The sequence below is a fragment of the Colletotrichum navitas genome, assembly GCF_030913465.1.
Source record: "Colletotrichum navitas strain CBS 125086 chromosome Unknown LY79scaffold_64, whole genome shotgun sequence".
NCBI classification, from domain to species: domain Eukaryota; kingdom Fungi; phylum Ascomycota; class Sordariomycetes; order Glomerellales; family Glomerellaceae; genus Colletotrichum; species Colletotrichum navitas.
The window spans coordinates 44,754-56,137 of record NW_026850610.1 but is presented as its reverse complement, the minus strand read 5'-3'; the positions used below and the strand labels follow the sequence as shown (position 1 = coordinate 56,137).

The window sequence follows — 11,384 nt, the reverse complement described above, 5'->3', positions numbered from 1 at the left end:
AGAGAACCATCAGGCGGAGTTTACTTGCTCCCCGAATCCAGTTATTCCCCTCCTCGATGCCGAAACGCATAGACGTTTCGCTGTCGGCCAAAGCGCCACATCCCGCCTTTGGGGGGCAAAGGTCAAGGCTTTATCCGCCACAGACGATTGACCAGCCGAAACTTACAAGCTATATTTCCGAGATCTATGCCATGGATGTTGTCAAGGTTCAGCATTAGCAAAACAAGGCTGTAATGTGGTGGAGGGCAGAGTGTTTTCCTCTATGCGGGGCATCATCGGTGTGGCTCGCACGACTGGCCAAGGGGAGATTTTAGAGATCGCCCGGTGCAACGGCAAATCAGCACTTATTGACGGGGATCGCTCCTTTTCTTTTGCACAGCCGCTCCTCTGGTGTGTAAAGCCTGGGCATGCCAATCATACGGGTTCGGTGTCAGGTTACATCGGTAGTTGAGATTGAGGCTCTTGAGTGCGGGGTTCAACCTCCCGGGTTGCTATGCGGGAGCACACATTTCAAAGAACGTGTTGACAAAAGAGCTAGGGTAGAAGCGGGGGATGCCTGATCTGGTCCGAGTAGCATTCTTTCTGCAATGCCATCATCGGCATGAATCTCCAACGGGGCCGAGTCCATCCTATATCTGTTGGGAAGGTTTTGGCCACCCTCGCTGGTAATAGAGTTTCCGTGGTTATGAAGTGAGCGTCTTACTAATTCCACTCGTTTTGTCGTCATCAACACGCCGAATAAGAATAGTCCTAGCTGATTGAAGGCTAGGCGCCACCGGATCCGCGGTTTGGCTTGCATGCGAATGAGCCATCTCAGTCAGGCTGAATAGGAATCTTGTTCGGCCGGTGGATCAACTTGGTTCTCACAGAGTGGGGGGGTCACTCGGCATTACTCGAAAGTAAACATTTCGGACGATGCTCATGTACCCTCCACACGCAGCCAATAGTCGTAGCCAAGTGGTGGAGGCACGATGTATAGTACATCCGGCCCAGTCCCGTGAATACACATCTGCATGGAGAACACCAATGGAATCTTCGAATCACGCGGTATAACCGGGAGGGATCAAGGAAGACGGGGATCAAGGAAGACGGGGCTCCTTGTGCCGGGCTATTACAGAGCTCGCGCCTCGCGCCTCAAGCGGCAGGCCAGGGTCACCAGTGTTGACGAAACGCCGTGGGAGAATTCTGGCACATCGTACAATGATATTGATCGGCACATCCCATATTTTATTCGACGACGTTGGGGATGCACAGTGTCTTTTGACCGCGAGGTGGACCTGGGATTCGGGATGCTGTATGCTTCATGATCAGGGTGACGGCCTGGATTGAAACGATTTGTAGAACATCCTTGAAGGACAGAGCGCCAGAGAGATGCCGACTTGCCCCGAAGAAATACGTCGGGACGTGGTAAAACTCCAACAACCGGCCGAAGAATCGCCAATCCGGGGTCTGAGGGTTTGGGTTGGGTTTCCTCGTTGTCCGTGAACCCTGGGCCCAAGCCGCCTTGTCCAGACATAACCTTTCGCATCCCGTAGCACCAGGGCAAGGCTCTCATAAAAGAGATTGAAGGCCCAGCCTGTTGTGCGGTCGGTTGTCTTTGGTTTCTTGCGACGAGGAACAGAGACAGACGACGCCAAGACAAGGGGAAAGAAGTAAGTTGATCTTGCGAATATCTTCTTTCAGACGTCTCATCAAAACACCTGCCCATCATGCTCGAATTCCTCCGCACACATAACTACAAGGTGACGACACACATCACATCGAACCTGCTGATGGTCACCTTGATATTCGGCATGAGTGTCTTCACTTTCGGATATGAAGGTTCAACACTCAACACCATCCAGGCCATGACGCGTGAGTACCCCTTGAATGCTCCAGTGGCTCGCTCGATGTTGACATTGTTGGGGAAAAGCATTCGAAAGGAGATTCGGTGACTACCTGCCCGAGAAGCATGACTATGGATTCACCTCCAACAAGCTGGCCTACATGAATTCGTTCCCTCTGCTGATCTACGCGGTGGGCGTGATTGTTGGTGCCCAGATCGGCGAGCGCTGGGGTCGAAGGCTGGTCTTCGTCCTGACCAACATTGTCTGCTTGGCCGGAACCATCACCGTATACACGGCAAAGAACTACAGTCAGCTCCTCGCCGGTCGAATGATTGTCAACTTTCACGTGGGCATGGAGGCCTTCTTAATCCCCATGTTCCAGGCCGAGATCGCTCCCGCCCCGGTCCGCGGCTCGCTCACGGCGATCTACGGCGTCAACGGCGTGTTCGCATCCTTCATCGCGTCTGTAGTCACGGACGTTACGAGCAAGTATCAGGACGACAGGTGCTGGAAGATTCCCGTCGGCATCGGCCTCATTTTCCCGGCGTTTTCTCTGTTCTTCTGGGCGCTCATCCCCGAATCTCCCCGATGGTTGCTACGGAAAGGGAAATACGCAAAAGCAGTCAAGAACCTGGACTATATATACGGAGCCATGCCGAACTACGATGCTGAGAAGGAAGCAAAGCTTCTGCAGGAAGCTCTGGACACTAGCGAGATAACGGGGAAATGGAAAGATTTGACCAAAGGACCCAACTTGGTAGGTTGCCACTGGAAGCCCTTTTCCTTTTTTTTCTTCTTTTCTTCTTTGAAATAGAAACTGGTTACTAACGCAGCCTTTGTGCTCAGCGCCGAACCGGCAACGGATTGATCGCTTCTGCTCTGTCCCAACTCTCCGGAGCGTCATTCTCAAACCTGTACGGCACAATCTTCTTGAAGAGCTTGAAGGTCATCGACCCCTTTATGGCGACCATGGTCAAGAGAGCCATGTTGCTCGCAACAGCGATCATCTTCATGTTCATCATTGACAAGGCCGGCCGGCGTCCGCTCTTTCTGTACATGGGTTTCATGCAGACGGCGGTTCTGATGGTGATGGGCGGGCTGGGAACCATCGCGCGTCCTACGCTGGACATTAACAAGGGCATCGTCGCCATGACTATGGTGTACCCGGTTTTCCATTTTGTTTCCTTTGGCGGCCCGTAAGTTCCCCCCCACCCCCCGGAGCTGTCTTATACGATATTGAGAGGTTGGGCACGACTAACATGAGATGCAGCCTACAATTGACCAAAACCGAGATCCCGCACATCACTCTCCGAGACAAGTCTGTCATGCTTTTCTGGCTGACCGCCAACTTGTGCAACTTCCTCTCGTCTTTCACTTTGCCGTACTTGCTTCAGGAGCCTGCCAACCTCGGATCTAGAGTTGGTCTGATCTATGGCTCCATCTCAGCCTTGGGCTTGGTGTGGGGTTGGTTCTTCATGCCAGAGATGTCCAACAAGTCGCTGGAAGAGATCGACGAGATGTTCGCAGCCGGTGTACCGGCCTGGAAGTCAAGACGTAAGTTTCATTCTACCACAAAAGCTGCCACATTTGTATTGCCAGCTAACAAAAAATCTAGATTGGCGAGGCGAGCAAACGGCAAAGATCACCGAATTGGAGAACCACGGTGTGGTGAGCGACAGCGACAGCGAAAGGAACAGCATCGCGAAGAGTCAAACGGACCGTACGATTCAGGAAAAACCATCCAAAGTTTAGGAGGAGAGTCCAAACACTTACGACACTTCCATGAGCCAACGAAACCAGGCTCTCCTTGAATATACCCCTAATAATACCTGTACATAAACGGAGGATAGCTTGTCTTCCCTCTTCTCCCACAGGTGGAGCACTATGAAGAATAATTAATAAAGGTGTACTATACAATTGCCAAGATAATAGCCACGCGTTCGTGACGTTGAACGAAACGTGGCATTTTGAAACTAAAGTTGCCGCCTCTGCGGCAGAGGTTGTTCTATTGCGCTACCCATAGAGCCCTTCTAGAGCGTCAAAAATCTCTGCTGCAGGACATCTATCACCGAGCGCGATCCCAAATGTCAGATTGGAGGGAGCGAAGGTTAACTTTGGCGGTGTCTTGGAGTGTTCCGCGCTTCTCCGTGCCAGCGTTTCCAATGTGGCTATTGAATACTGAGGACCGAACGTTGGTTGGCTCAAGGGAGCCAAGCATTAGACAGAATAAGCTATCAGGATCATCGATTGTCGCCAAAGGCTATACGCTCTCTATGGATCTGTTTCTGCAGTGTCTAATCTCACATTTTTGACTGGCAGCTCGAGTTTAACCTCACTTGTAGTCATGGCCATGTTCCTTACTGCCAGCTCTTCAGTCTGGCCCTTCAACGAGTTCCTTCGCTGATGACGAGGCAACAACGTGGAAGCGGTTTGCCCCGCCTTCGCAAACGAAACAATTGATAACCTTATTCTCGTTTCTGGTTGATCGGACGATACGCTCAGACGAAACAACACCACGAACCCAAGGGTTCTTTGACCGAGATTGCCTGCGGGCGGCCGCACGTCCTCTGCAGGCTATACCCGAAGAGGACGCTGCTGTTCGTTGCCACGGGGCAGAGGTTCACGAGATGCTGTTCAACGGATCCTTCATCCGGGGAAGCATCCGCTTAGCCTGCTGGATCCTGACAACACACCCCATCGGTTAGCGCTGCTGAAAGGCGGGATCGTCGTGCCGGAGTCGTCATGGGCAATTGCCACTTTGCATCTGATTGACGGCATCAGGGAGACGTAATCTTCCACATCGCGGAATTCATTGTTCGCAGAGATGCTACACAGTCGAGAGTGATGTCGCTCGGCAAGATAATTGAAACAAGCCCCTCGTGGACGGGATGGGCCGGTGCCGACTGCCGCGTCAGGGTCGCCGCGTTGCTCATTCATTAGACTTAATGTTCACCCATGAGACGGTTTCAAACAACGACCTTCTGCCACCAACTACCGCATCTCGGAGGGGAGCTCTTAATACCTCGTCCTCCTCCCAACTGGGGCTTTTCATTTTCGGCTCTCAACTAGTTTGTTGCTGTTCTTGTGCTAAGATGAAGCATATTTCTCCTATTCTCTCAGGTGCCTTATGGTTGGCAGGTGTAGCTATAGGGCTTGCGATGCCCAAGACCTATGCGGCCGACAGGTCGTACAGCCTCATGTCGGAGGCGGGAACCAACTTCAGCGTCTTTGAGCACGCGGCCACGAACTCGAGGACGAGGTTTGTCCAGAACTCGGGTATCTGCGAGACGACCAAGGGGGTGAAGCAGTACTCGGGCTACTTTGACGTCGGTAGGTCAAATGTTTCCGGGAGACACCTGCGATGAATGAGCGATATGAGCTTGGGTTTTGACCAGTGGCTGTAGGGACCGACCAGCACACGTTCTTCTGGTTCTTCGAAGCTCGAAACAACGCCAGCACGGCGCCACTCGCCTTGTGGTTGAGCGGCGGACCCGGGTGTAGCTCTATGCTCGGCCTCTTCCAGGAAAACGGGCCGTGTACATTCAACAAGGGCGGCGGAGCGGAACCGACGCTGAATCCCAACTCATGGAACAATTTCGCCAACATGGTGAGTTGCGGCTCCAGTCACACGAGCTTGTAGAACCGGATGCGGCCGCCCTCGTTCATTTGATCTCATGTCATTGTATCGTTTTCCGTGCTGATAATCCGTCAAAGCTCTATGTCGACCAGCCGATCGGGGCCGGTTTCAGCTACGGCTCGGACAACACCACGAGCACGGTCAAGGCCGCGCCTCAGGTCTGGGGGTTGATGCAATCCTTCTACAGCAAGTTCCCGGAATACAAGAACCGAGATTTCGGTCTGTTCACCGAGTCGTACGGCGGCCACTACGGCCCGGATTTTGCCGCCTACTTTGAGGACCAGAATGCGAAGATTGATCAAGGGTCGGTCAAGGGCGACAAGATCAAGCTGGTTGCCCTTGGTATAAACAACGGCTGGATTGATGCAGGCACGTCGACGCCCTGTGACCGATAGAGATGGGCCGAGATGGAAGTGCTGACGATGGTGATCTAGCCACGCAGTACCGCGATTATCTCGACTACGCGGTCAACAACACGTACAATAAGCTCATCGACCAACGCAAGTATAACGAGCTTCTCAAGGCCTACGAAAAAGACTGCGAACCGGCCCTGAACAAGTGCACCAAGATTCAGGGCCAGAACGAGGCCTGCATGGCGGCCGAGAACGCGTGCTACAATGCCGTGGAAGCCCCGATTGAATCCGCCAAGACCTTCAACGTGTACGACGTCAGGGCTGCCGAGGGTAACTTCCCGTCCGACGCGTACGTCCAGTATCTGCAGAAGCCCGAGGTTCGGAAAGCCATCGGTGTGACATCGCAGTATCAAGAGTGCGCGGACGCGCCTTATGATAGATTTGCTTCCACGGGAGACGGTGAGGCCATGCTGACTGCATCAGACAAGATGCACGGGAAGCTGACATGGCATGCAGGCCAGAGATCGTTCCTCACCATGCTTCAGGACGTGACCAAGACGGGCGTCCAGGTTCTCATCTGGGCCGGCGATTCAGGTGAGCCCGCATGCGACAGGCATCCCCCTCCCCCTCGGCAAACTGTCCTGACCCTTGTTGACAGATTGGATCTGCAACTACGTGGGGAACTACAACGTGGTCAAGAAGATCGGAGGCGAAGAGTTCGAAAAGGCGGAGATGAAAGACTTTAATCTCAATGGCAAAAAACGGGGAGAGTACAAGACCGTCAAGAATTTGAGCTGGCTGAGGGTATACGAGGCCGGCCATGAGATACCGGCGTATCAGCCAGAAGTCGCTTTCGAGGTCTTTAGGCAAACCATGTCCAAGAAGCCTATTTCCTCTTCATAGATAGGTAGGGGAGAGGGAAGAGAGAAGAGGAAAGACCGGGGCCAAAATAAGTGGCAAAAAAAGAAACCCCCTGGGGGGAAAAAAGAAGAAAGAGAAGAAGAAAACCAAGATGAGACGAAAGACCCGGAGAAGGGGTCGTGGCCGGAGCCGGACAACCTGTGTGCCGAGCCCCCCCAACGGTTCCATCCAGTATCCATGTTTAGTAACATCAACAGCACTACTATACCCAGTAGTCTACGCTTCGGACCGTGCCCAGAGGCGCTTGTGTGGGGGTGGTGACGGAGATCTGGTTACCAGGTTACACGGAACCACGTGCAGATGAAGAGCCGTTGCAACGGCCGAAGCCATCTCCGCCTACGTAGTAGCCGCGGGTCGTTCGTGCGACACTGTTATGGTGCACACATAGCCCCTCCTCTGCCCCCTCGGGGCCGTCGAGTGGCACGAACCGAACTCTTTCGAAACTAGAGGTGATGGAACGGCCGCCGATCTAACCGGACCATGCGAGAGAACACGAGTCTGAGCCTCTGAGGTAAGAGGCGTTACCCGCGGCAAAACCAGGACGCAGAACAGAGCCCGGATCTGGTATTGAGTTCATTGTTGCTTGAATCGCAACTGCGCCTCACCCGAAGCGCTAAAGAAGATCGTTGGAAACGGAGTGAGGGGGGGGGGGGCAGAACAAAAGGCTGAACCAGCAGGGCGGACAGGGCGAGGCGGACAATAGCGACGCCAGATATAGGGCAGCCACCCATCGCATACTTCAGGGCACTACTATTTGGTGACGGTATCGAAATGCCTAATGGCCGGGTTGTGTGTTCTTACATCGTACATCGTACACATCTTGGGAAACCGGCATGATCCCCGTGCAACGTGGCAGCTTTTGCCCCTTATCGAGGGACACAACGTCTCAGTCATCATCAAGGGGGCTTGAATGACCGGTGGCACCAGCTGCCGGGGACACATGTTGCATCGTGGAAGCCAATAATAGGCCCTGGAATGCAGCCAGCATCCCCCCCTTTTCGGCGTCGACGTTGTTTTGACAAGGTAATATCCGTCTCGGCCCCTGCGTCAATGCGATCTCCGGGCCAATTTTGTTTACTTCACGTGATCCCCCACTATGCTTTCCCTTTCCAACGCGGATCCCATGGCCGGGCTTGAAGCTTGACAACCAAACCACCAGACGAGACGCAGGAGACGAAGAAGAAGCAGCAGAAGAAGAAGAAGAAGAAGAAGCACAGCAAGCAGAAGAAGGAGAAAAGAAAAGAAGACCAAGAGCAGTAGGCACACAATGTCGACCAAACGCGACAGCGTCGACTGGGCCGGCCTGCGGCGGCTTCCCTCCGTCAGGGAGAAGCTGTCGGGCTTTGTGCGTCTCAGACACGGGCTGTCGAGGAAGAAGACCATGTCGACACTCGGCGAGCACCAGGACGAGAGGCCATCGATCGACGATAGCATCAAGTCTGGCTTCCCGCGAGTCCAGGTGCAGGACTTTGGGACCTCGACCCTCGACATCGACCTACAGGCTCTGGAAGCCTTCCGCAACGTGCCCCAGCCGCAACAGACGCGGACGCGGCCCGACAAGAGTGCGCAGAAGCAGAAGCCTCCCACGACGGCGTCGTCGACGACGCCCATTGCCGACATGTTCTCCAAGAGATCGTCCATCCTCGAGCCCACGTCGGGCAACGCGTCCCCGCGCACGAAGCCCTCCTCGCAGGCCAAGTCTCCCCTCGCCAATTCCTCGCTCGCCAACTCCTCGGACGACAAGAAGTCTTCGCTCGCCAAGTCTTCGGCCGCCAAACCTTCGCTCAACAAGGCTTCGCCGTCAACCAACGCATCCTCTGCAAACAAAGCCGGCAGGCCTGCTGCCGCCGCCGACGGACGCCGCCCCGGCCATGCCCCCTCTCGCTCGACAAACGCCTCGGGTCCCGTCGTCACCGTGAAGATCATCAGCTCCGACCATGCTGAACCGCAACCAGCGAAACCCTGGCCGCCCCCGATGGCCCCGCGCGCGTCTGCGCCCATCCGCACTCGGGTGCTCACAACCTCGGACGCGAGACAGCCCGGCAAGCTGCAGCTCCGCGATCCGCCGCGCGCCGCCTATGCACCCTCGAGTGCCGGCCCCGTTGCCGCGGCGGAACCCATCGCCAGATACCGCCAACAGGTTGTCGCCGCCGTTGCCGAGGCGGACAAGCGCTTCTCGACGCCTTCGACGACGCCGGGCTCCCTGTCTGTAGGCAGCAACCGAACGGATCGGAGACGGTCCTGGCAGCAGGCTCCGTCATCGGGCGTGTCGACGCCCTCCGGACCGCCCTCCGCATCCGCACCGTGGCGCAATGCCGTCGACCGGCAGACATCGGCGCGCCTCGCGACGGACCGCCTCAGCTGGATCCGGGAGCTCGAGCAGGGCAAGAAGAACTCGACCATCAGCAGCGACCTCACCGTGCTTAAGACGGTGCGGGGGAGCGTGGCCGACAAGCTGGCCAAGTTCGAGAGCAAGCAGCAGCAGCAGCAGCTGCCGCCTCTCACCCGGTCCAACTCGACCCGGAGCCGGCCGGCGTCCATCGCCGACACGTTCTCCTCGTACGGGGGCATAACCACTGGCCGGTCGTCCCTCGACAGCCACCGCCCGTCGTCCGTCTTCTCGCACTACGACGACTCGTTCCGCGAGAAGATGGAGGTCATCGCCGGCAACGCCAACCGCAAGGCCGACGAGGACAGCAACGAGGAGAAGGAGAAGCCCGCCCTGACCCAGGTCAAGTCCGCCTTCGTCTCAGTCGACAAGGGATACAGGCCGGCGTGCGTCGACAAGCCTCAGCAGGTTTGAGTCTGAAAGGGGATAATTCTGGGCGAAGAGCAAAGTTTGTTTGGCATTCTTTTCTCCTTTGAGAGTTTTTGTGTTCCCTTCTTTATTTTAATTCGGCGCAGCGGAGGCGTACACGGATGGTCCGACAGCAGCATTGCCTCCCCCTTCGCGTTGCTTTTCTTTTGCTTTTTTTTATTCGTTTCCACGACAGCATTGTGGTCTGGTACAGCGCCGAGTCTGGTTTGAGAGCGTCTGGCCATGCTTGAAGTTCGACCTGCTATTGTATACTAGTACCCCCCCTTCCAGATGATTACGATATGACGTCCCTTATGATGAAATTTAAGATGCCCTTGGGCTAGCGTTCTGTTTATGCATAACCAAATTGGAAATGCGTCGTCTCTGATGTGGTGCCTGCTTTGATGAAAGAAGCTGGCGTTGAACCTGCGTATCAAAGTTGTTACGCCTACTAGCTTCACTTCTAGAAATGTAGTGACAACCTGGGGTCTCCCACGGCTGGTCCGTATCATCAGCAGTCTGTAGGCAGCAGAATCTACACGATAGGTGACTCTTCCCATTGTTCTCGTATCTCAACTCCATGCCAATGTAACTATCCCTGGTATCTGGTAATTACATCATTCCAAGTCGGTCATTAGGTCCCAGTTCTCGTATTAATGCCTACCGTGAGTCATTTGCCCACCAGCTCCTCCAGGCAACCGGCTAAAGAGAATGACCGCCTTGGAGTGTCTGGCCGCACCCCAACGACATAGTGGCGCCCCAGGAACTGACGAATAAGGGTCGGACCATCCCCAGCAACGGTCCGCAATCTTCCCCCTACATTCCAGGGAATAGTCGGTGTGGCATCAATGCTGGGAATGGTACGTGCCTTGCGTCGAAACGCTAGCCATATTGTTTATACTATGTACCACGGCATTCGTGATGTGCTTTTCTTGATTGGTTGCATTGTCCTCATTGTACGGTCTTTGTTGGCATCGACGTCTGGCATTATCCTGCCACGAGAGGTTCTATGCGCGCGACATTGACTTTGACTGGCCTGGTCCGTCTCAGCTATGGGCTCATAACCTTGTCCGTTTTGCCTTTTCCTGCACTGTTTCCGAGCGCGCGTCACGCCGAAATTGGTAGTGCTGATCTTCGTTTAAGCCTCGTCGGCTACCAGCATCCTCGACACTCACGACGTTGAGCATTACATAGCAAACTAGACAGGCGCGAAAACTAGCTGGATACGCTAGAACCATGAGATTCGATGTTGTTGATAGGCTCTAGCTTGTGCCAGGGATGCCCTCAGTCTTGGATACGAGCTTGAAACATGCTAGGACTGACAAGAAGGCTGACCTCCTCACGGCCAGACCTGTGTTAAGGGGAAACGGAGGACCCGTATCCTTAACCGATGAAGCACTTCATTCCCGAAATATTACGTCGAAAAAAAATGCATTGGAATGTGTCAGTCGATACGGAGACGCCCGCTCGGAGGCCGTTCGCCCATTGTCTTAGATGGCGGCTCACTGGCAGCTGCCTACAGTTGCGACGGACTTCTTGGCGGTGCTCTTTGGACGACGAAGATCTTCCGGTAAATCTCCCGAAGGAGCAATCTTCAGACGATAACAGACACATGTGCGACCCTGGGGGAGATCCCACCCAACCGAAGTTTACCAAAGACTTGAACCTCGGGCATTCCCCGCCTGATCACCCCATTCGCCGAGATTCGATGTGCGGTATGCACCACAAGAATCTCGATCCTGTCTACATGGCTGGAACAATAATGGAAGGCAAGCCTAGAATTCGCAGCACTAGTCGAGAGTTTAAAGCGAATCATGCCGTCTGAGTTTCAACTTTCTTTTACTTCCATC

The 11,384-nt window shown here is 54.7% G+C and overlaps 3 protein-coding genes across 3 annotated transcripts; all 3 read left to right on the top strand.

The window, feature by feature from the left end:
- Positions 1–1,709: 1,709 nt before the first annotated feature.
- Positions 1,710–3,578, top strand: LY79DRAFT_672376 (general substrate transporter; the record flags this gene model as incomplete). The annotated part of the gene is made up of 5 exons (XM_060564046.1): positions 1,710–1,854; positions 1,913–2,583; positions 2,673–3,022; positions 3,097–3,380; positions 3,442–3,578. 5 exons carry the CDS (start codon positions 1,710–1,712, stop codon positions 3,576–3,578), a joined length of 1,587 nt encoding a protein of 528 aa, XP_060410700.1.
- A 1,340-nt stretch (positions 3,579–4,918) lies between these two features.
- On the top strand, positions 4,919–7,150 carry LY79DRAFT_693763 (serine carboxypeptidase; the record flags this gene model as incomplete). The annotated part of the gene is made up of 6 exons (XM_060564784.1): positions 4,919–5,156; positions 5,231–5,433; positions 5,541–5,805; positions 5,898–6,275; positions 6,333–6,410; positions 6,475–7,150. 6 exons carry the CDS (start codon positions 4,919–4,921, stop codon positions 6,717–6,719), a joined length of 1,407 nt encoding a protein of 468 aa, XP_060410699.1. The 3' UTR covers positions 6,720–7,150.
- Positions 7,151–8,004: 854 nt separating this feature from the next.
- Positions 8,005–9,540, top strand: LY79DRAFT_672374 (uncharacterized protein; the record flags this gene model as incomplete). The annotated part of the gene is made up of 1 exon (XM_060564045.1): positions 8,005–9,540. The coding sequence occupies one exon, from the start codon at positions 8,005–8,007 to the stop codon at positions 9,538–9,540; it is 1,536 nt and encodes a 511-aa protein (XP_060410698.1).
- Positions 9,541–11,384: the final 1,844 nt, after the last annotated feature.